General features: G+C 41.6%; 1 protein-coding gene across 2 annotated transcripts in view; it reads right to left on the bottom strand.

The window, feature by feature from the left end:
* The window catches only part of LOC134353191 (glypican-4-like), a 201,182-nt gene extending 177,056 nt beyond the window's left edge, over positions 1-24,126 (bottom strand). For both annotated transcript variants that reach the window (XM_063061210.1, XM_063061211.1), the window contains exon 1: positions 23,617-24,126. In XM_063061210.1, the coding sequence (XP_062917280.1) occupies positions 23,617-23,773 (157 nt within the window). In that variant the 5' untranslated portion in view covers positions 23,774-24,126. The remainder of the gene's footprint in view (positions 1-23,616) is intronic.
* Positions 24,127-24,657: the final 531 nt, after the last annotated feature.

Genomic DNA, 24,657 nt, shown 5'->3' with positions numbered 1-24,657 from the left:
ACTTCCATTCGAACTCTAACGCTAAGATTCGAGGTGTCTCTATTTTTATAGACCCCTCAGTTACTTTTGTACAACATGATATTATTTCTGATCCGAATGGTAGATTTCTATTGGTTAGTGGTCTACTCTTTAATAAAAAGGTAGTTTTGGTTAACATTTATGCTCTCAACATGGACTGTCCAGAATTTTATAAATCACTATTTAATCTGTTCCCAAACTTGAATGAGTTTTCACTAATCTGGGGCGGAGATCTTAATCTGCATTGGCGCTGCTTCCTGCACACATGCAGAACTCGTTGACTACATTGGCGCTGCTTCCTGCACGCATGCAGAACTCGTTAACTGCATTGGCACTGCTTCCTGCACGCATGCAGAACTCGTTGACTTTATTAACTTTGCCTCCAACTTTCACCCTGCCCTCAAGTTTACCTGGTCCATTTCCGACACCTCCCTCCCCTTTCTAGATCTTTCTGTCTCTGTCTCTGGAGACAGCTTATCCACTGATGTCTACTATAAGCCTACTGACTCTCACAGCTATCTGGACTATTCCTCTTCTCACCCTGTCTCTGGCAAAAACGTCATCCCCTTCTCCCAATTCCTCCATCTCCGCCGCATCTGCTCTCAGGATGAGGCTTTTCATTCCAGGACAAGGGAGATGTCTTCCTTTTTTAAAGAAAGGGGCTTCCCTTTCTCCATTATCAACTCTGCTCTTAAACGCATCTCCCCCATTTCACGTACATCTGCTCTCACTCCATCCTCCCGCCACCCCACTAGGAATAGGGTTCCCCTGGTCCTCACCTACCACCCCACCAGCCTCCGGGTCCAACATATTATTCTCCGTAACTTCCGCCACCTTCAACGGGATCCCACCACTAAGCACATCTTTCCCTCCCCCCCCTCTCTGCATTCCACAGGGATCGCTCCCTACACAACTCCCTTGTCCATTCGTCCCCCCCATCCCTCCCCACTGATCTCCCTCCTGGCACTTATCCGTGTAAGCGGAACAAGTGCTACACATGCCCTTACACTTCCTCCCTTACCACCACTCAGGGCCCCAAACAGTCCTTCCAGGTGAGGCAACACTTCACCTGTGAGTCGACTGGGGTGATATACTGCGTCCGGTGCACCCGATGTGGCTTTTTATATATTGGCAAGACCCGACGCAGACTGGGAGACCACTTTGCTGAACATCTACGCTCTGTCCGCCAGAGAAAGCAGGATCTTCCAGTGGCCACACATTTTAATTCCACATCCCATTCCCATTCTGACATGTCTATCCACGGCCTCCTCTACTGTAAAGATGAAGCCACACTCAGGTTGGAGGAACAACACCTTATATTGCGTCTGGGTAGCCTCCAACCTGATGACATGAACATCGACTTCTCTAACTTCCGCTAAGGCCCCACCTCCCCCTCGTACCCCATCTGTTACTCATTTTTATGCACACATTCTTTCTCTCACTCTCCTTTTTCTCCCTCTGTCCCTCTGAATATACCTCTTGCCCATCCTCTGGTTTCCCCCCCCCCCTTGTCTTTCTTCCCAGACCTCCTGTCCCATGATCCTCTCGTATCCCCTTTTGCCAATCACCTGTCCAGCTCTTGGCTCCATCCCTCCCCCTCCTGTCTTCTCCTATCATTTTGGATCTCCCCCTCCCCCACCAACTTTCAAATCCCTTACTCACTCTTCCTTCAGTTAGTCCTGACGAAGGGTCTCGGCCTGAAACGTCGACTGCACCTCTTCCTACAGATGCTGCTTGGCCTGCTGCGTTCACCAGCAACTTTGATGTGTGTTGCAGAGGTCTTAATACTTGTTTATCTCCAGCTTTGGACCGTTCGGTTCCTTTACGGACCTTACGCAATAAATCTGCAACTTTGATTAACTTATTCCTCTCTGATTCCGGGTCAACGGACATTTTGCGTTTTTTGCATCCTCAGGAAAAAGATTTTTCTTTTTTTTCCCCACATGTTCACCATTCCTATTCAAGAATTGATTATTTTTTTATTGACTCGTCTTATTTCTTCAGTGGTTAAATGTGAATATGACTCTATAACCATTTCGGATCATGCTCCACTTAAGCTTTCTATTAAAATACTGGCCAATACACAAAATAATAGACAATGGCGTTTTAATTCGCTGTTGCTTCAGGACTCGGATTTTGTTAACTTTATGAATGAACAGATTGATCTCTTTTTTACAATCAACTATACAGAAGATATTTCTATGAACATCCTTTGGGATACTTTTAAAGCTTATATTCGTGGTCAGATTATCTCGTACTCTGCTGCTTTGAGGAAGAAGCTGAAGCAAGAGGAGCTGGTAATTGTGGACAAGATTAAGGAAATTAAAAAATATGCTACAGCTCCCTCTGAGAAGTTGTATAAACAAAGAACTGAACTTCAAATGGAACACAGTTTATTACTTTCGTCCTCGATTGCAAATCAATTAAAGAAAACAAGAAGTGAATTTTATGTACATAGTGACAAAGTTGGTAAACTGTTGGCTAATCAGTTGAAGACTAATTATACTAAATTTCAAATTAATCAGATTTATAATCAAAATGATAACTGATATTTGATCATGCTGAGATTAATCAATCCTTTTTTGATTTTTATTCCTCCTTATATCAATCAGAGTCTTTACGAGACTCTAAATATATGAATGACTTTTTAGATAACCTAGATTTCTCTAACATCTCACAGGATATATCTTCAATGCTAGATACTTCCATTACCACTGATGAGATTAAGAATGTTATTTTTTCTATGAACCCGGGGAAAGCTCCTGGCCCTGATGGGTTTTCCACGGAATTTTATAAATTTTTTGCACCTTCATTAATCCCTTGGTTATTTAGGGTTCTGGAGGCTTCATTAAAACTTGGTAAACTTCCCGAATCCTTCTATAGAGCGTCAATTTCTTTAATATTAAAGAAGGATAAAGATCCTGCTCAATGTGCATCTTATAGACCAATATCTTTATTAAATGTTGACTCTAAAATTTTTTCTAAATTATTAGCAAACAGATTAGAAAAAGCACTTCCTTATATTATTTCGGAAGACCAGACAGGTTTTATTAAAGGTCGTTACTCTTTCTATAAGATTCGCACACTGTTAAATATTGTCTACACTCCTTCACAAAACGTTCCTGAGTGCGTTATTTCTTTAGATGCTGAAAAAACCTTTGACAGAGTAGAATGGCCTTACTTATTTAAGGTGCTTGAAATGTGTAATTTTAGCTCGAAATTTATATCCTGGATTAAATTGTTATATCATTCTCCTATGGCCTCAGTTCGTACTAACTCTTTAAATTCACCCTTCTTCCCTCTTTCTCGAGGTACCAGACAAGGTTGTCCTCTTAGTCCTTTATTATTTGATATTGCATTAGAACCTCTTGCAATTGCTATTCGAGAATCTCCAAATATTATTGGGATAACTTGGGGCCTAAAGTCCCATAAAATATCACTCTATGCTGATGACTTACTTTTATATATTTCTAATCCTCAAAAATCTATCCCTGCTGCTTTAGATTTATTAGCACAATTCAGTCTCTTTTCCGGTTACAAGTTAAATCTCAGTAAGAGTGAACTTTTCCCGATTAATAAGCAACTTCTCTTGTATCATAACCTTCCGTTTAAATTGATTAATAATTATTTTTCATATCTTGGGATTAAAATTACTTGTAAACATAAAGATCCATTTAAGACTAATTTCTTACCCTTAATTGATCACATTACTCAACTTTCATTTAAATGGTCTCCATTACATTTAACTTTGATTGGTCGTATTAATGCAGTTAAGATGTTTATTCTGCCAAAATTTTTATATGTATTTCAGGCATTACCGATTTTTGTTCCAAAATCTTTTTTTGACAAAGTTGACTCTAAAGTTTCTTCATTTATTTGGCAAAATAAAAACCCGAGACTGGATAAAATACGTTTACAGAAAGCTAAGAGAGATGGAGGTTTAGCATTACCTAACTTTAGATTCTATTATTGGGCAATTAATATTCGACACATGAAATTCTGGTTACTTGACCAAGATACACTATCCATTCCTAAATGGGTAGTATTGGAATTACAATCTGCTCAACGTTATGCACTTGGCTCCATTTTAGGTTCTTCTCGTCCTTTTGATTTGAAACGCCACAAACAGGTCTGTAACCCGATAGTTAAATATACCTTACGTATTTGGTTTCAATTCAGAAAATTTTTCGATCTTAACCAATTTGGGCTTGCGATCCCTATTTTAGGTAGCATATTTTTTCCTCCCTCTTCCACGGATCGTGCTTTTCAAATTTGGAAGACTAAGGGTATTTCATGGTTTTTGGATTTATTTTTAGATGGTTCCCCTATGTCTTTTGAACGATTATTTAATAAATATAACTTGCCAAGAATACATTTTTTTAGATATCTCCAAGTTAGAAATTTCCTAAGTACTATACTTTCTTCCTTTCCAACGCTCCCTCCTACATATATTTTAGATACTATAATTAATCTTAATCTATGTCAGAAAGGTGCAATGGCTATTATTTATAATATTATCATGAAACTTAGGAAAGCTCCATTTGATAAGATTAGGTCAGATTGGGAACAGGAATTGGGTTTTATTATTTCGGCGGATGACTGGGTGCAGATTTTACAACTGGTCAATACTTCCTCTATCTGTGCTAAATATTCCCTAATTCAATTTAAAGTTGTCCATAGAGCACATATGTCCAAAGATAAATTAGCTCGTTTCTACTCTCATATTAATTCTTTTTGTGACAGATGTCAGGGGGAGATAGCCTCTTTAACTCATATGTTTTGGTCCTGCCCTACTCTGGAAACTTTTTGGAGAGACATTTTTAATATTATCTCAAAGGTATTGAATACAGATATCTCTCCTCATCCTATTACTGCTATCTTTGGATTACCCAAAATTTCCAGTAATCTCTCTCCTTCAGCTCGTAGAATGATTGTATTTCTTACTTTAATGGCGAAAAGATGTATTTTACAACATTGGAAAGAGACTAATGCTCCAACTACGTTCGTTTGGTTTTCCCAGACGATATTATGCTTAAATTTGGAGAAAATTAGAAGTAATCTTTATGATTCTTCAGATAAATTCGAACAGACCTGAAGATCTTTTATTCAACATTTTCATTTAATGTAATTTTTTTTCTCTCAGTCCATATTTATATTCCCTTCTTGCTTTTTTTAACTGTTTTTAATGGAGGTCGGGTTTGAGGACGTGATTGTTTTAAGTTGTTTAACTCTACTTGATTCCTAGTTAGCCCATTGCTTTGCTTTGCTTTTTAGATTAGTTGCACGGTGTTTTTTTGGTGTTTTTTTTCTCTCTTTACTGATATATATAAAAATTAGTATACTATTATATTACCTTATGTTTAAATTGCACTGTTTATATTAATTTTTTTCTCTCTGTATTAATATTTCCTGTAATATATTATATTCTAACAGTGTATTAGTGCCTATATGGTTTACCTTTTGTGTACTTATTCAATAAAAAGATTTAAAAAGAAAGAGTCCTATTACCTTTTATCTCTAATATATAAAAATGTGTTGTGATATGGGGTCGGGGAGCCTCTCTCTCTTGTGACTCCAACAGCTGTCAGCTCGTGTGCCCCAAATAAAGATTTTTGTATCTACCAGTTGCATTTCTCTGGTAACTTTGTTCACAGTCACGACAAACACCAGCAGGAAAATGAATCTCAGGACTGTAAATGGTACCATATATGACATCAGAATCAGGTTTATTCTCACTGCATATGTCATGAAATTTGTTAACTTAGCAGCAGCAGTTCAATGCAATACATAATACAGAAGAGGAAAAATAATGAAGTAAAACAATTACAGTGTATTTATGTAGAATAGATTTAAAAATTGTGCAAAGACAGAAACATATATTAAAAAAGTGAGGTAGTGTTCACGGGTTCAATGTCCGTTTAGGAATCGGATGGCAGAGGGGAAGAAGTTGTTCCTGAATCGCTGGATATGTGCCTTCAAGCTTCTGTACCTCCTACCTGATGGTAACAACGAGAAAAGGCCATGCCCTGGGTGCTGGGGGTCCTTAATAATGGACGCTGCCTTTGAGACACCGCTCGTTGAAGATGTCCTGGGTACTTTGTAGGCTAGTACCCAAGATGGAGTCGACTAAATTTACGCCCCTCTACAGCTTCTTTCGAAACTGTGCAGACAGTGATGCAGCCTGTCAGAGTGTTCTCCACGGTACATCTACAGAAGTTTTTGTTGACATACCAAATCTCTTCAAACTCCTAATGTAGTCGTTGTCTTGCTTTCTTTATAGCTGCATCAAGATGTTGGGACCATGTTAGGTCCTCAGAGATCTTGACACCCAGGAACTTGAAACTGCTCACTCTCTCCACTTCTGATCCCTCTATGAGAATTAGTTTGTGTTCCTTCGTCTTACCCTTCCTGAAGTCCACAATCAGCTCTTTCAGATTACTGATGTTGAGTGCCAGGTTGTTGCTGCGGCACCACTCCACTAGTTGGCATATCTCACTCCTGTACACCCTCTTGTCACCATCTGAGATTCTACCAACAATGGTTGTATCATCATCAAATTTATAGATGGTATTTCAGCTATGCCTAGCCACACAGTTATGCGTATATAGACAGCAGAGCAGTGGGCTAAGCACACACCCCTGGGGTGTGCCAGTTTTGATCGTCAGCAAGGAGGATATGTTGTCACCAATCCACACAGATTGTGGTCTTCAGGTTAGGAAGTCGAGGATCCAATTGCAGAGGGAGGTACAGAGGCCCAGGTTCTGCAACCTCTCAATCAGGATTGTGGGAATGATGGTATTAAATGCTGAACTATAGTCGATGAACAGCATCCTGACATAGGTGTTTGTGTTGTCCAGGTGGTCTAAAGCCGTGTGAAGAGCCATTGAGATTGCACCTGCCAGTGACCTATTGTGGCGATAAGCAAATTGCAATGGGTCCAGGTCCGTGCTGAGGCAGGAGTTCAATCTAGTCATGACCAATCTCTCAAGGCATTTCATCATTGTAGATGTAGATATGATGGTAGATCACTGCAGATATGACTCTTCATCTTTATGTTTTCAATATTTACTGCCTGTGTTGGCGTGTGGTTAAGGCATCAGTCTAGTGATCTGAAGGTTGCTAGTTCGAGCCTCAGCTGAGGCAACGTGTTATGTCCTTTAGCAAGGCCCTTAACCACACATTACTCTGCGACGACACCGGTGCCAAGCTGCATTGCCCCTAGTGCCCTTCCCTTGGACAACATCTGTGGCGTGGAGAGAGGAGACTTGCAGCATGGGCAACTGCCAGTCTTCCATACAACCTTGCCCAGGCCTGTGCCCTGGAAACACGAGACTAACGGATGCCTATTATGATTATATTATTTACTGCCTATTTAAAATTTTTTTCTCTTTTGTATTTATACATTTTGTCATCTTTTGCACACTGGTTGTCCGCCCTGTTGGTGCAGTCTTTCATTGATTAGCAGTGGACCAATCAGTTCAGGGGGAGGGGGAGGGGGAGAGCTTCACACAGTTCAGGTTTAAAAACTGGAGCATTTCATGGGGCTTGGCGCATTAGCGGCAGACCAATCAATTCATGATTCATTAGCAGGAGCAAATAAAAGTAAAGCAGGGTCAGAGCAGAGTAGCCATTGTGTGAGTGGACCAGTGCAGGAGTGGGAACTTGAGGCTTTGGCGAGGAAGCACAGGTAAGTAGCAGGTAAGGCTTTTGTAGTGGATTGAATAAAAAGTCACTAAATTACAGCAAATTAAATAAAGTAGGGATGATGCGGGACCAGGTGATCTGCATGATGTGGGAGCTGGTGGACCCCACTGTGGTTCCTGGTGACCATATCTGCAGCAGGTGTTGGCTGCTCGAGGAACTCAGGCTCAAAGTTGATGACCTGGAATCTGAGCTTCAAACACTGCAGCACATCAGAGAGGATGTTACCCGGATTCTCTGTTTTGGGAGGCAGTCACACCGATTAGATTAGCTGCCTCAAATTCGGTCTATGGTCAAGGCTAAGGGGGTGCAAGTGAGGCAGGTACTGGGATTCAAGAGACAGTGCTGGAGGAGCCTCAGCCCTTGAGCTTGAACAACAGGTTTGAGATACTTGCTCCCTGTGTGGATGAGAGTGGGGCTATAGGAAGGATGAGCAAACTAACTGTGGCATCATAGTTCAGGGAGCCATTCAACAGGGGGGAAAGAAGAGAGATGTAGTGGTAATTGGGGATAGTATAGTCAGGAGAGTAGACAGAGTTCTCTGGCACGACCCGAAGGCTGTGTTTCTTGTCTGGTGCCCGGGTTCAGGATATCTTATCAGACATGAAGGAATTTGCAGTGGGAGGGGAAGATCCAGTTGTCGTGGTCCACGTGGGAACGAAGAAAGAGGTTCTGCTGAGGGAATTAGAGCAGCTAGGGACCAAATTAAAAAGCAGAACCAAAAAGGTGGTAATCTCTGGATTACTACCTGAACCACATGCAAATTGGCATAGGGTCAAGAAAATTGGAGAGTTAAACGCATAGCTCAAGGATAGGTGTGGGAGAAGTGGGTTTGAATTCATGGGAAATAGACACCAGTATTCGGGAAGGCGGGAGCTGTACCAATGGGACGGGCTCCACCTGAACCGTGATGAGACCTGGATCCGAGTGAATCACATAACTAGGACTGTGGATAAACTAAGTCGTAGGAGAGTGGGTTCAACAGATTGGAGAAGTATGGATAAAGTGAAAGAACAGAAAAGTGTGGATAAAGATGAAGAAAAATCAAAAGATAAAAAAGAGAAAAGTAAGAGTGGAGTGAAGAAAAGTCAAGTACAAAAGAGAAAAAGATTACAAGATTTTAAAAGCACAAGAATGTAAGGGTACTTTATTTGAATGCCATAGTATTCAAAACAAGGTAGTGAACTTGTGGCACAAATCAGTACAAAGGGGTATGATTTAGTGGCCATTACAGAGACATGGTTGCGAGGTGCAGAGGATTGAGAATCAAATATCCAAGAATATTAGGTAATACAGAAAGATAGGCAGGTGGGGTAGTGCTCTTAATTAAAGATGAGATCAGGGTTATAGTGAAACGATACAAGATCTAAGGAGCAGAGTGTTGAATCCATCTGGGTAGAAATTAGGAATAGTAAACAGAAAAAAATCACTGGTGGGAGTTGTCTATCAGCCACCGAATAATAACATTACAGTGACACAGGCAATAAATGGAGAAATATCTGAGGCAAGTAAGAATGGAACAGCAGTTATCATGGGGGACTTTAACTTGCACATAGATTGAGTGAATCAAGTTGGTCAAGGCAGTGTGGTCCTGTACAATGAGACAGGTAAAATTAGTCATCTTGTAGTTAGGGATCCTCTTGGAAAGAGTGATCACAGTATGATTGAGTTTCTCATACAAATGGAGGATGCAATAGTTCAATCTAAAACCAGTGTATTATGCCTAAACAATGGAGACATTGTGATGAAGGAGGATTTAGCTAGTGTAGACTGGGAACTCAAGATATACGGTGGGACTTTTGGGAAACAGTAGAAGACTTTCAAAGAGATTTTTCACAGTGCTCATCAAAAGTATATTCCAGTTAAAAGCAAGAGCAGTAAGGGCAGGGAGAGCCAGCCTTGGATAACTAAGGAAATAAAAGACATCAAACTAAAAGCTCATGCATACAAAGCTGCCAACAGTAGTGGGAAACTGGAAAATTGGGAAAACTTTAAGACCATAAGACAAAGGAGCAGAAGTCAGCCATTCAGCCCATTGAGTCTCCTCTGCCATTTGATCATGAGCTGATCCATTCTCCCATTTAGCCCCACTCCCCCACCTTCTCACCATAACCTTTGATGCCCTGGCTACTCAGATACATATCAATCTCTGCCTTAAATACACCCAATGACTTGGCCTCCACTGCTGCTCGTGGCAACAAATTCCATAGATTCACCACCTTCTGGCTAAAAAAATTTCTTCGCATCTCTGTTCGGAATGGGTGCCCTTCAATCCTTAAGTCATGCCCTCTCGTACTAGACTCCTCCATTATGGGAAACAACTTTGCCACATCCACTGTCCATGCCTTTCAACATTCAAACTGTTTCTATGAGGTCCCCCCTCATTCTCCTAAACTCCAAGGAATACAGTCCAAGAACGGACAAACGTTCCTCATATGTTAACCCTCTCAATCCTGGAATCATTCTAGTGAATCTTCTCTGTACCCTCTCCAACGTCAGCACATCCTTTCTTAAATAAGACCACAACTGCCCACAGTACTCCAAGTGAGGTCTCACCAGTGCCTTATAGAGCCTCAACATCACATCCCTGCTCCTATACTCTATTCCTCTAGAAATGAATGCCAACATTGCATTCGCCTTCTTCACTACCGACTCAACCTGGAGGTTAAACTTAAGGGTATCCTGCACGAGGACTCCCAAGTCCCGTTGCATCTCAGAACTTTGAATTCTTTCCCCATTTAAATAATAGTCTGCCCGTTTATTTCTTCTGCCAAAGTGCATAACCATACACTTTCCAACATTGCATTTCATTTGCCACTTCTTTGCCCATTCTTCCAATCTATCCAAGTCTCTCTGCATACTCTGTTTCCTCAGCACTACCAGTCCCTCCACTTATCTTCGTGTTGTCAGCAAACTTAGCCACAGAGCCATCTATTCCATAATCCAAATCGTTGATGTGCAACGTAAAAAGAAGCGGCCCCAACACGGACCCCTGTGGAACACCACTGGTAACCGGCAGCCAACCAGAAAAGGATCCCTCATTCCCACTCTGTTTCCTGCCAACCAGCCAACGCCCTAACCACGTAACTTTCCCGTAATTCCATGGGCTCTTATCTTGTTAAGTAACCTGATGTGTGGCACCTTGTCAAATGCCTTCTGAAAATCCAAATATACAACATCCACTGCATCTCCCTTGTCTAGCCTACTTGTAATTTCCTCAAAAAATTGTAATAGGTTTGTCAGGCAAGATCTTCCTTTAAGAAATCCATGCTGAGTTCTGCCTATCTTGTCATATGCCTCCAGGTACTCCGTAACCTCATCCTTGACAATCGACTCCAACAACTTCCCAACCACCGTTGTCAAGCTAACAGGTCTATAATTTTCTTTTTGCTTCCTTGCCCCGCTTCTTAAATAGTGGAGTGACATTTGCAATCTTCCAGTCCTCCAGAACCATGCCAGAATCTATCGACTTTTGAAAGATCATCGCTAATGCCTCCGCAATCTCCACAGCTACTTCCTTCAGAACACGAGGGTGCATTCCATCTGGTCCAGGAGATTTATCTACCTTTAGACTATTCAGCTTCCTGAGTACTTTCTCTGTCGTAATTGTGACTGCGCACACTTCTCTTCCCTGCCACCCTTGAGTGTCCGGTATACTGCTGATGTCTTCCTCAATGAAGGCTGATGCAAAATACTCGTTCAATTCCTCTATCATCTCCTTATCTCCCATTACAATTTCTCCAGCATCATTTTCTATCGGTACTATATCTACTCTCACCTGTCTTTTACTCTTTATATACTTGAAAAAGCTTTTAGTATCCTCTTTGATATCATTTGCTAGCTTCCTTTCATAGTTCATCTTTTCCCTCTTAATCACCTTCTTAGTTTCCTCTTGTAAGCTTTTAAAAACTTCCCAATCCTCTGTCTTCCCACTAATTTTTGCTTCCTTGTATGCCTTCTCCTTTGCTTTAACTTTGGCTTTGACTTCCCTTGTCAGCCACAGTTGCATCCTTTTTCTATTCAAAAATTTCTTCTTTTTTGGAATATACCTGTCTTGCACCTGGCTCTGCCGTTCTTCCCATCAGCGTCCCTTTCCAGTCAACTTTGGCCAGTTCCTCTCTCATGCCACTATAATTTCCTTTACTCCACTGAAATACCGACACATCGGATTTCGGCTTCTTTTTTTCAAATTTCACAGTGAACTCAATCATGTTATGATCACTGCCTCCTAAGGGTTCCTTCACCTCAATCTCTCTAATCACCTCCAGTTCGTTACACAATACCCAATCCAATACAGCCAATCCCCTAGTGGGCTCAACAACAACCTGTTCTAAAAAGCCATCTCGCAGACATTCTACAAATTCTCTCTTGAGATCCAGTGCTGACCTGATTTTCCCAATCCACTCGCATGTTAAAATCCCCCACAATTATCATAACACTGCCCTTCTGACAAGCCTTTTCTATTTCCTGTTGTAATTTGTAGTCCACATCACTGCAGCTGTTTGGAGGCCTGTATATAACTGCCACCAGGGTCCTTTTACCCCTGTGATTTCTTAGCTCAACCCATAAAAATTCTGCACCTTAAAAAGCAACAAAGAGCCACAAAGTGAGCAATAAAGAAAAGGAAGCTAGATTATGAAAGTAAACTTTTTTATAATTATATAAAGCAGAAAGGGTGGCTAAAGTGAACCTTGGAGGACAAGAAGGGGGAATTGATATTGGGTGATGGGGAAAGGACTGAGGCTTTGAATGACTATTTTGTGTCAGTCTAATATGGCAAAGAGTTGTTATGGATGCAATGGGAGGTGAGGACCTCGATACAATAGCTGTCACTAAAGAGGTAATGCTGAGCAAACTTGTGGGCCTGAAGATAGACAAGTCCCCTGGTCCTGATGGAATGCATCCCAGGGTACTGAAAGAAATGACAGAAGTTATAGTAGAGGCTTTGGTGATAATTTACCAAAATTCTTTGGACTCTGGGTAGGTCCCGGTAGATTGGAAGATGATGAACATCACACCACTGTTCAAAACAGAATGTAACAAAAGACAGATAACTATAGGCCAGTTAGTTTAACATCTGTAGTTGGGAAAATGCTTGAAGCTATCATTAAAGAAATAGTGAGGCATCTGAGAAGAAATGGATCCATCAGGCAGATGCAGCATGGATTCAGCAAAGGTAGGTCCTGTTTGAAAAATTTACTGGAGTTCTTTGAGGATATAACAAGTGCAGTAGATAGAGGGGAACAGATGGACATTATTTACCTGGATTTCCAGAAGGTGTTCGATAAGGTGCTGCATAAGACTTAACCACAAGATAAGGATGCATAGAGTTGGGGTGATAATTGTGCAGAAGATATGAAGAGTCTGAGTGTGTGTGTTTATGTACATATATCTAGATAGAAAGGTTAAGTGAGTGGGCAAAGGTCTGGCAGATGGAGTACAATGTTGGTAAATGCGAGGCCATCCACTTTGGAAGGAAAAATGAAAGAGCAGATTATTATTTAAGTGGTAAAAGATTGCAGCATGCTGCTATGCAGGAAGACTTGGGAGTGCTTGTGCATGAATAACAAAAGGTTGATTTGCAGGTACAGCAGGCTATCAAGAAGACAAATGGAATGTTGGCCTTCATCGCAAGAGGGATTGAATTTAAGAGTAGGGAGGTTATGCTGCAACTGTACAGGGTACTGGTGAGGCCACACTTGGAGTACTGTGTGCAGTTCTGGCTCCATACTTGAGGAAGGATATACTGGCTTTGGAGGCAGTGCAGAGGAGGTTCACCAGGTTGATTCCAGAGATGAAGGGGTTAGACTATGAGGAGAGATTGGGTCACCTGAGACTGTACTCACTGGAATTCAGGCTGAGAGGAGATCTTGTAGAAAGATATAAAATTATGAAAGGGATAGATAAGATAGAGGCAGGAAAGTTGTTTCCACTGGTAGGTGAGACTAGAACTAGGGGACATAGCCTCAAGATTGGGGGAGTAGATTTAGAACGGAGATGAGGAGGAACTGTTTCTCCCAGAGTGTGGTGGATCTAGAATTCTCTGCCTAATGAAACAATGGAGGCTACCTCACTAAATATATTTGAGATAAGGTTGGATAGATTTTTGCATAGAAGGAGAATTAAGGGTTATGGTGAAAAGGCAGGTAGGTGGAGATGAGTCCATGGCCAGATCAGCCATGATCTTATTGAATGACAGAGTAGGTTCAAAAGGACAGATGGCTGACTCCTGCTCCTATTTCTTATGTTCTTATGATTCTATTGTGGTTATGGGACTTATGGAGTATGCCCACAAGGAAATGAATCTCAGGGTTGTGTATGGTGACAAATGTAATTTGATAATAAATTTAATTTGAACTGGCCTGTAATTCCCAGGATTAGCTGTATTACTTCTCTTGAACAAAGGAAAATGTTTTTCAAAAGTTCCAACACTGCCTCTTTCTTAACCTTGACAGGCTCTAGCATATTAGTCTGTCTGATGCTGACCTCACATTCATTAAGGTTCCTTTCACTGGTGAACACTGAATCAAAGTTTTCATTTAGGACTCCAGCAACAATTCCTTTTCTATCTCTGACTGCCTGGCTGAGGAGTGCAGGGTAGGGCCATTTATGACTGAGATGTGGAGATTACACATCACTGAATGGGGGATGAATCACTGGAATTATTTACTCCAGGAAAGTTGTGGCCAACTTTGTTCATTCAAAACAGATAAACATATTTATAGGTATGAAGAAAACATGCTTCCATAAGTGAGGTTTTACTATCTCCCTGTGAAAAGCAAATCCTTAAATTTTATTTTAATACACTGATTACCAGGATTCCAAAGTCACTGGCAAGGCAAGCATTATGTCTCCACAGGTTTTTGGAAACTAAGTTTGAATATATTTAATGCTGAGAAAGATTTTGGGAAGAAGGTAACATGACTTGAGCAGAAATGTACAACATCTATTCAGTTCCAGACTGACTGAATACAGAGCAAACATATATTTTCCTTGTATATGGCTGATAATCCAGGCAATTGATTCTATTGTGCTTATTGAATTTATTGAGCATGCACACAAGAAAATTAATCTCAGGGCTGTATACGGTGACCTTTATATACTTTTAAATTTGAACTTTGATATCAACTGATTCATTCCATGGATGCAAGTAGCAAGTAAGGAATGCTTAAGTAAGGGGATGGTAAACACAGCCAAGAAAATTCCACGCGTGCCCAAAGAGCAGAATTAGGCCATTTGGCCCATCAAATCTGCTCCAGCATTCCATAACACCAATAGATTAACGTGTGCAAGTGCTTCACCTGAAACCACTGTTTAGTACTCTGGTGGTGGTGGAATAACACCTCGCACAGGGGAAAAAAAAATCGAATTTTATAAAGCCTGACATCTTAAATTTAAAGAATGTGTGTCCAAAATTCAGATTCAAAACTTTGCGGGCACCACATTCAAACACGCGAAATCTCCATACCAGAGTCTTGAACACATGAAGGGGTAAAGAGTGGTGGACAGAACAATCTGGTGGGAAAGTGGACCAGTTCCATCTGCACTTAACGTCACATAAGATGAATCAAAATTAGCATCAAAAGGTAGAATTCATTTGGATCTTTAAGTTACGACTACCTATTTCCCAACCCAAAGTAGAACAGTAGAGGAAATGCACAAAAGCAAGGAGTTTGGAAAATATTACCAAGATCAGTCTTGCAAATAAATAAGTGTTGACTGACTAAAATAAAAGCCGATGTACAGCCCCAGCCCTGTAACATTGTAGGGATGCCTGAGTAGATTGCAGCCGAGCTAGTCTGTGTAGTGACAGCAGCTGAGACACAGTTCAATGCTCTCAAGATGCTGCATTTTTCTGCTATTCAGTCATGCATTTTTGTTATTGTTGAAAGCACTGTGGAATTACATTGCAGAAGATGAAGACCTTGGTGGTCCTTCAAGAACTGGAGCAAAATAGCCAGGTTCTTTGTTTGTGAGGAGAATGTAACCCATTTGGCCATTCAAACAAGAAATAAAAGCAACAGGCTTAGAAAGAGGGGCAATAGAAATAAAAAAGAAAAAGAAAATAGCTCAGGTCTAATTACATTTACCAGCATTTCATTTAGCCAGCAACAGACAAACAATTTCTTGCTGAAATTCTCTTGGTGAATATTAAGATGCAAAATGCTGATTAAACTTGTTTGAACTCATCTGAACATTTATGAAACAGCCAAGCAGATTTGCTCATGAATACCACACAGCCAAATACAAAAACACTCAGTTTTTCCCAAACAAATTTACAGCATCTGTAATGATGACAATCAAGGTTTTGGTTTCCTTAGCTGCAAGTTTTCAGAGTTTGAAAAATTCCCAAACTTCACATTTATAAACAACATTCAACATTCCATAGACTAGATTCATGTACAACACTCCATGCGGGAAGCAATGCAAACTGTGACTAAACAATGCTCACCTAATTCATCATGGGAAGGAGAGGGACAGGTAAATTCCCCACAAACACACTGCACAATAACCTAATTACTTTAAAATGCAGTAGAATAACAGTATACCAATAATTGGCTTGTAAGGAAGATAGCTAAGGGGAAAGTAGAATACAAAATAAATACTACATGAAACAAAAACATCAAAAGCTTCAGGGGACTCCAAAAAGGAAAACATTAGCAAAAGTTAATTTGCATCCTTTAAATATAGGATGAGAAAAATATATTTGAGTAGTAAGAAAAAGCGGCAAAATTGAACATATTTTGTGCGTGTTTTCATAGAAGTCAAAACTTAATAGAAGAAAGCTTCCAAAAAAAAGTTACAAGAGTGAATAAGGATCAAAAAGAAATTGTCACTGAAGAAACAGCAACTAAAAGATTAAGATAATAAATCCCCACAACCTAATGACACATTTTTTTGGAATCTGAAGGTGATAGCTAAGTTTTCTTTGGATTCTTACAAACTTCCATAAATTCCAAGTTTCCAGATTGGAAATGAGTAAATGCCAAGATGGTAGCACTAGTGACTGCAGAGATTGAGACAACAGAGTTTATGTTCTCAAATATGAAGAGCAGGAGAGAATCTCAGTGAAACTAACTACTGACAGGACTGGACAGACCATCTCCATGGGAAGACTTTCCAGTGGTCAGGAACTCTAGAATGAGGTGTCATAACTTAAGGATACAGGGCAGACCATACGGGACAGACTATTCAGGACTGAGGAGAGGATTAGGGTTGGGTTAGATTTATTCACCAGAGTGGTAAACCCCTATGGACAGCAGTTAAGACCAAATCATTAAATATAATTGAGGAGTTAGGTATGGTGTTACTGGCTAAATAGATCATGGGACATGGGGAATAAATTTGAATGATCAGACATACTAAATGTAGAACAACTCAAGGCTGAATGGCTTAAATCCTATGTTTTTACCTCAGAAATGAAAAAAAGAAATCAGAAAGGGAGAAGCAGTGAAATTAGACCATAAGACAAAGGAGCAGAAGTCGGCCATTTGGCCCATCGAGTCTGCTCCGCCATTTTATCATGAGCTGATCCATTCTCCCATTTAGCCCCACTCCCCCACCTTCTCACCATAACCTTTGATGCCCTGGCTACTCAGATACCTATCAATCTCTGCCTTCAATACACCCAATGACTTGGCCTCCACTGCTGCCCGTAGCAACAAATTCCATAGATTCACCACCCTCTGGCTGAAAAAATTCCTTCGCATTTCTGTTCTGAATGGGCGCCCTTCAATCCTTAAGTCATGCCCTCTCATATAAACTCCATCATGGGAAACAACTTTGCCACATCCACTCTGTCCATGCCTTTCAACATTCGAAATGTTTCTATGAGGTCTCCCCTCATTCTTCTAAACTCCAAGGAATATAGTCCAAGAGTGGACAAATGTTCCTCATATGTTAACCCTCTCATTCCCGGAATCATTCTAGTGAATCTTCTCTGTACTCTCTCCAACGTTAGCACATCCTTTCTTAAATAAGGAGACCAAAACTGCCCACAGTACTCCAAGTGAGGTCTCACCAGCGCTTTATAGGGCCTCAACATCACATCCCTGCTCCTATACTCTATTCCTCTAGAAATGAATGCTAACATTGCATTCGCCTTCTTCACTACTGACTCAACCTGGAGGTTAACTTTAAGGGTATCCTGTACGAGGACTCCCAAGTCCCGTTGCATCTCAGAACTTTGAATTCTTTCCCCATTTAAATAATAGTCTGCCCGTTTATTTCTTCTGCCAAAGTGCATAACCATACACTTTCCAACATTGTACTTCATTTGCCACTTCTCTGCCCATTCTTCCAATCTATCCAAGTCTCTCTGCAGACTCTCCGTTTCCTCAGCACTAACGGCCCCTCCACCTATCTTCGTATCGTCAGCAAACTTAGCCACAAAGCCATCTATTCCATAATCCAAATCGTTGATGTACAATGTAAAAAGGACCGGCCCCAACACGGACCCCTGTGGAACACCACTGGTAACCGGCAGCCAACCAGAAAAGGATCCCTTTATTCCCACTCTGTTTCCTGCCAATCAGCCAACGCTCTATCCACGTATGTAACTTTTCCGTAATTCCATGGGCTCTTATCTTGTAAGTAGCCTCATGTGTGGCACCTTGTCAAATTCTAGAAAAGTTACTAAAAGGGAGGGGGTTATTAGATGTTTTAGTAAGGTAAAGGTAGACCAGGGCTTTATAAGATTCATCCTAGTCTACTGTAGAAATGGGGTGTTAGTTTGAGGAACGGGTGGAGATTGCTGCAGTTCAGACAGCTTTTTCAGTTTCACTGGCCACAGATGAGGTGCCTAATAACTGTGGTACCGTTATTCCAGAAGGGCATCTGGATAAACTAGATAATTACAGGCATACTGAGGTAGAGATGGTAATGCAAAAAGAGGGATAGGACTAAAGACGGATGAATGAAAGAAAATAGTTTTGTTGGGGAAATCTGTCAGACCAATATAATTGAATTTTTCAACGAGGAAAGAAAACATACGGATGAGACAATCTAGCTGACATGGCAGTCTCGTCAAGACCACTGATAACATCCCAAAGTGACTGGTCCAATGGGTTAAAGATGGGTATTCACCGCAAATTAGCAAATTTAATTGAAAATTGTCTTGGAGATGTTAAGGGCAATGGTGGAGGATTGCTTTTGCTATGGAAGGCTGTGACTGGTGGTTTGCAATAATGATCCCTACAGAAAACTGCTTCTTGTAGATATTAACAACTAGGATATGAATGTAGAAGGTATGGTGAATAGCAAGTTTGTCAATTACGAAAATTGGTAGCATTTCGTATATGCAGATGATGATAGGTTACAGGATGACATTGATCATTTGATAAAATGGGAAGAGTAACAGCAAAATTTAATCGTGATCCAGTGTAAGGTGATGCATATTGGAGGGGCTGGGTTAGCAAGATTAGATCATACACAATTCACATCAAAGCTTTGGGTATCGAGGAATAGAATCCCTCAAGCTGGTGGCAAAAGGAGACAAGGTGGTGAAGGCATAATGGATACTTGCCTTCATTTGCTGTGACATGGTACACAAGAGCACAGAGGTCATAGTATAACTTTATAAAACATTGGTTAGGCCACAGTTCAAGTAATGTGTCAAATAGAAGAATACATTTTAGGAAAGATACAAGTGCATTGAACTTTCATCAGAACATTGCCTGGGATGGAGCATTTCAGATACACTCAAGACCATACAGGCTGTACTTGTTTGCAGGCCAACAGGAGGAGACCCAATAGAGGAATACAAAATTCAGAAGGGCATTGGTAAAGTAGATAGGACAAAAGCATTTGCTTAAGTTTAAGTAAAGGACAAAAGGTTTAGAGGGGCTCCACAAATGAACTGTTACCACCTAGAGGGTGGTTGAAATCTGCCCAATGTTTAGTACCTACATGAGCCCTTGAATCGCCAAGAGACAGAATACTATGTACTGTGTTCTGGGTAAAGGGACAAGGACAGATATAGCCTTGCTGGTCAATATGAACATGGTTGATTGGTCAGTCCTTTACAAAGGTTCACAAGATTGATTGCCAGGATATCGGTTTTTGCTATGCAGAAAGATTAAATAGACATAATCTTATATTTCAATCTTATGAATGAGAGTATTGCAGAGTTCTCATGGCATTTTACAGGAAAATTCTTTTGCATAAATAGGTGTTCAGAAGTAAAGGTTATGGCAAAGGAATAGAATAACTATGATTTCTAACCAATGAGGTGCCACAGGGATCAGTACTGTCCACCCCATCTGTTGAATTATGGCAAATTACGTGATGAAATTTCTTCAGCTGAGGGCCAATAACTCTTTGGAATTCACTATCCAACATTAGAATGAAGTAGAAGCTCAGTCTCCAACTATATAGATCAGATTGACAGCTGGTGACCAGTGGTGTGCCATGGGGATCGGTGCTGTATCCATTATTGTTTGCCATCTGTAATAATGATTTAAATGAGAAAGTAGTCGGTACAGTGAGTAAATCTGAAGATAACACTCATAATGAACAGTGACAAAGGTTATGTAAAATTCCCACAGGCTCTGGATCAACTGGGAAAGTGAGCCAAGAAAGAGCAGATGAAATTTTTGCAAAATGCTGCATTTTGGGTATTAAAATGAGGGCAGTAAACAGCAGGGGCCTGCAGAGCAACACACACGCACGCGCGCACACACAGACAGCAGGTCAGGCAGCATCTACACACAGGAATAAACAGCCAACATTTCAGAAATGTTTCAGACTAGAAAGGAAGGGGGAAGATGCCAGAATAAAAAGGTGGGGAACGGGAAGGAGCTCTTACTGGAAAGTGAAAGGTGAAACTCCAGGTGGGTGAGGGAGAGGGATGATGAGCCTGGGATGCAGTAGGTGGAAAATGTAAGGGCAGGAGAATGGACTGTGGGAGAAATGGAAGGGCACCAAGGTGAAGTGATGAACAGGTGAGAAGATGTAAAAGGGGAGACACAATGGGGAATTGATGGGCTCTGGAAAGTGTTGTAGAACAGCAACCTAGGGATACAAGAATGTGACTCCCAAAGTATAATTTGGATGAGGGAATTGAGAGCTTCGTGGATAAGTTTACAGATCATACAAAGATAGGTGCAGAAGCAGGTAGCACTGAGGAAGCAGGAAAACTCCAAAGGACAGACAGATTGGGGGAATGGGCAAAGAAATGGCTGATGGAATATAGTATAGGAAAGTGTATAGTCATGCACTTTGGTAGGATTAAAATCATATAGTATTTTCTAAATGGGGAGAAAATTCAAAGATCAGAGGTGGAAAGGGACTTGGGAGTCCTCATGCAGGATTTGACGTACTCTGAACAGCTTTGGGCCCCTTATCTAAAAAGGATGTGCTGGCCTTACAGCGTGTCTAGAAGCGGTTCAAGAGAATGATTTTGGGACTGGAGGGGTTAATGTATCAGGAGCTTTTGATTACTCTGGGCCTGTACTGGCTGGAGTTTAGACGAATGAGGGATCTCATTGAAACCTTTCAATGATAAAGGTAAAGTGGACTGAGAGGAACTTATAATGAGGGAGTCTAGGACTAGAGGGCACAGCTTCAGAATACAGGAACATTCCTTTAGAACAGAGATGAGGAGGAATTTCTTTAGACAAAGAGTGGTAAATCTGTGGAATTCATTACCAGAGATGGCTGTGGAGGCCAAGTCATTGACTATGTTTAAAGTTGGTAGTTTCTTGGTTAGTCAGGGCATCAAAGGTTACAGAAAGAAGGCAGGAGAATGGGGTTGTGAAGGATAAAATAAAATCAACCTTGATAGAATGGTGAGCAGACTTGAAGGGCCAAGTAGTCTAATTCTGTTATTCTAACTGTCCCATTAAAATTCAAAGTAAATTTATTGTCAAAGTACATGTATGTCACCATATACAACCCTGAGGTTTATTTTATTGCAGGCATACTCAATAAATCCACAGAATAACCATAATAGTCAATGAAAGACCACACCAACATGGGTGTTCAACCAATGTACAAAAGACAACAAATTGTACAAATTCAAAAGAAGTAATAATAAACAAATCTCAAGAACATCAGATGAAAAGTCCTCGAAAGTGAGTCTATAGGCTGTGGGAACATTTCATTGACGGGACAAGTGAAGTGATCCACTTTGGTTCAGGAGCCTGATGTTTGAGGGGTAATAACTGTTCCTGAACCCGATGGCAAGTCCTGAAGAGCTGCCTGCACCTTCTTTCTGATGGCAACATTGAGAAGAGAGCATGACCTGGGTGGTGAGGTCCCTGATGATGAATACTACTTTTCTGCAACAACACTCCATGGAGATTTGCTCAATAGCAGGGAGGGCTTTACCCAGAGTGGACTGGGCCGTATCCACTACTTTCTGAAGGAATTTTTGTTCAAGGACATTGGTGTTCCCACACCAGGCTGCGATGCATGTTGCACCACAAGGTTGTGTGCTTATCCTCCTGCTCTACTCACATTACACTTATGACAATGAGATGAAGTACAGCTCTAATCCTATATTCACGTCCACTGTTGTAGGCTGAATCAAAGGTGGTGACGGATCAGCATACCGGAGGGAGATTGAAATCTGATTGAGTGGTGCCACAACAACTTCTTACTCAATGTCAGCGAGACCACGGAGCTGATTATTGACTTCAGAAAAAGGAACCAGAGGTCCACATGCCAATCCTCACATTAGGGGATCAGAGGTGGAGAGGGTCGGCAACTTAAAATTTCTCAATGTTATTATCCTGGAGGACCTGTCCTTGGCCCAGCACATAAGTGCAATTACAAAGAAACCACGGCAGCACCTCTACTTCTTTAGGAGTTTGTGGAAATTTGGCTTGACATCCAAGACTCTGACAAACATCTATAGATGGCAAGCATATTGACATCAAAGGTTTTCCCCCAGAGCAGGGAGTCCAAGAGTGCATGGGTTTAAGGTGAAAGAAGAAAGATTTAAAGAAGCTCTAAGAGTCAATTTACTGTTCCCTCCTGCCCACTCAGAAAGTAGGCATTTGTATGAGGCTGGCAGAGGAAGTGGGATGGCAGGCACAATTATAACATTTAAACTAATAGGACAGGTTTATAGGGATAAGGGCCAAATGCAAGAAGATATGCTTAGGTCAGGTCAACACGGACAAGTACAGCTATGGACCTGTTTCCATGTTGCATAACTTTCTTTCAGTTTTAGGAGAATCAAATGTATGGGAATTAATACCACAAAAGGTATTAAAGCAGGTGATAGCGACTGAATAGCTGGATTGTATTCTTATTTCATATGTTCTCATCACAAATATAAACAAACACCAGTAGATTACAACACACACATATACTCACAGATCAGACACAACTGGTACTCTACAACAACACCAGTGCTGATAAGAGTTCTTTTGAAATCATTTTGGAGACAAATGCTTCCAGATTCCCATTATTTGTAAAATAACTTCAACATCGATTAAAAATAGCAAATATTGTGAAATACACTGTGTCAGTGCATCGACCAGAGGACTTCAATTGGAAATAACTGTTTTATTTAGTTGCCTATACATAGAAACACACAGAAGAGTTAAAATGAACATTAATCCAGCTCTAGTTGGAATGGCCAGCGAGAGTTGTGTGGATATAGAAGCAGTCAGTCTACCTGGGAAAGAAAAAACGACCTGGAACATCCACCAAACCTCAACAGACAGAAGTTGGTCTGTTTCAGTCACTCATCTTGCAAGAGGCATCCCCTAGCAGATTGCCTCCAATCCCGCTACCATTCACGAAGGTGTCCCCTCCTAACCCAAACCCGGCGACACCTCCCTTCCACCCCACAACCACTCTCCCCCATCACGCTGAAGTTCCTAAATATAATTGCCAACCCAGCCTCTATCGATGTCCCCGACTCTCCCCCCATCCCCGCTCACTTACCCGTCACCTCCCCGGAGGGGCCGCCGCTGAGTTCCCGCGGGCTGGAAGCTCTCATCACCTCGGAGCAACTCGGCGCCTGGAGCTCAGGCCGAGCGGGGAGACAGAACAGATTGAACGCCAGGACACAGAACGAGACGGGGAACGGGAACCGAGACATGGTGAAGCCGAGCTGCAGGTACCGGGGCAAAAGTTAAGGGGGGGAGCTCAGCCCTCGGTGCCGGTTACAAAGAGTCGGGTGGACGGCGTGGTGGCGGGCACAAAGGGCGGCGGGAACACGCGGAACTTAGCCAGAGCTCAGCTCGCTGAGTCCGCATCCATCACCAGCCCCGTCGGCTGAGTAGCGACAAACTACGGGCACTACGCCTAAGCCACGGGCGCATCGAAGGGCCGCAAAGAGACGGCAGCGTCGGTCAGTCGTTGCAGTCCGGTCCGGGAGCGGGGAACGCGCGGCCCAAGCCCAGAAAAGTTTCTTTCGCGGTCCCGACCCCAAACTTTATCGAGCGGCCATTGGTCAAAGCTGGACGTCGATCAGGGGATCCTATAAGTTCATTGGTTAAAATATGCCGCGGGGTCGGACCTACTTTGGATAATGACAAGCACTTCCAATTCACTGGAGGAACCCCGCCGGTCTCCCTGCCGCCACTAAAACCCAATACTCGGTCTCACCTTGTCTCCAGCACCACTCGATCCCATGAGCCAACACATATGCGACCAGATTGTCCACCGCCTAACACAAACATCTGACTCCCATCTTCAACTCGACTTTCACTGAAGTGTTACCTCAACACCATTTTCCTTCGATTCTTTTCGCAGCTCCAGATACCCGTCTCTAGATTGAATGACGGAATTTACTCAGCTCTTTTGAGCAGATAATTTTCTTAATTTTTAGCCCTTAATATCCTTCTCTTTGTGACCACACCTCCAGCCCCAGACTCCTTATTTTGTGGATAGCCCTGTGCAGGCTTTAAAACAAGAATATCGAGTATTTCAATGGGTACTTCTCATTGTTCTAAGTAGCAGATACATTCGATTCAAGTTCTC

The sequence above is a fragment of the Mobula hypostoma genome, chromosome 10 (genome assembly GCF_963921235.1).
Source record: "Mobula hypostoma chromosome 10, sMobHyp1.1, whole genome shotgun sequence".
NCBI classification, from domain to species: domain Eukaryota; kingdom Metazoa; phylum Chordata; class Chondrichthyes; order Myliobatiformes; family Myliobatidae; genus Mobula; species Mobula hypostoma.
This window is presented reverse-complemented; position numbering and strand designations above follow the sequence as displayed.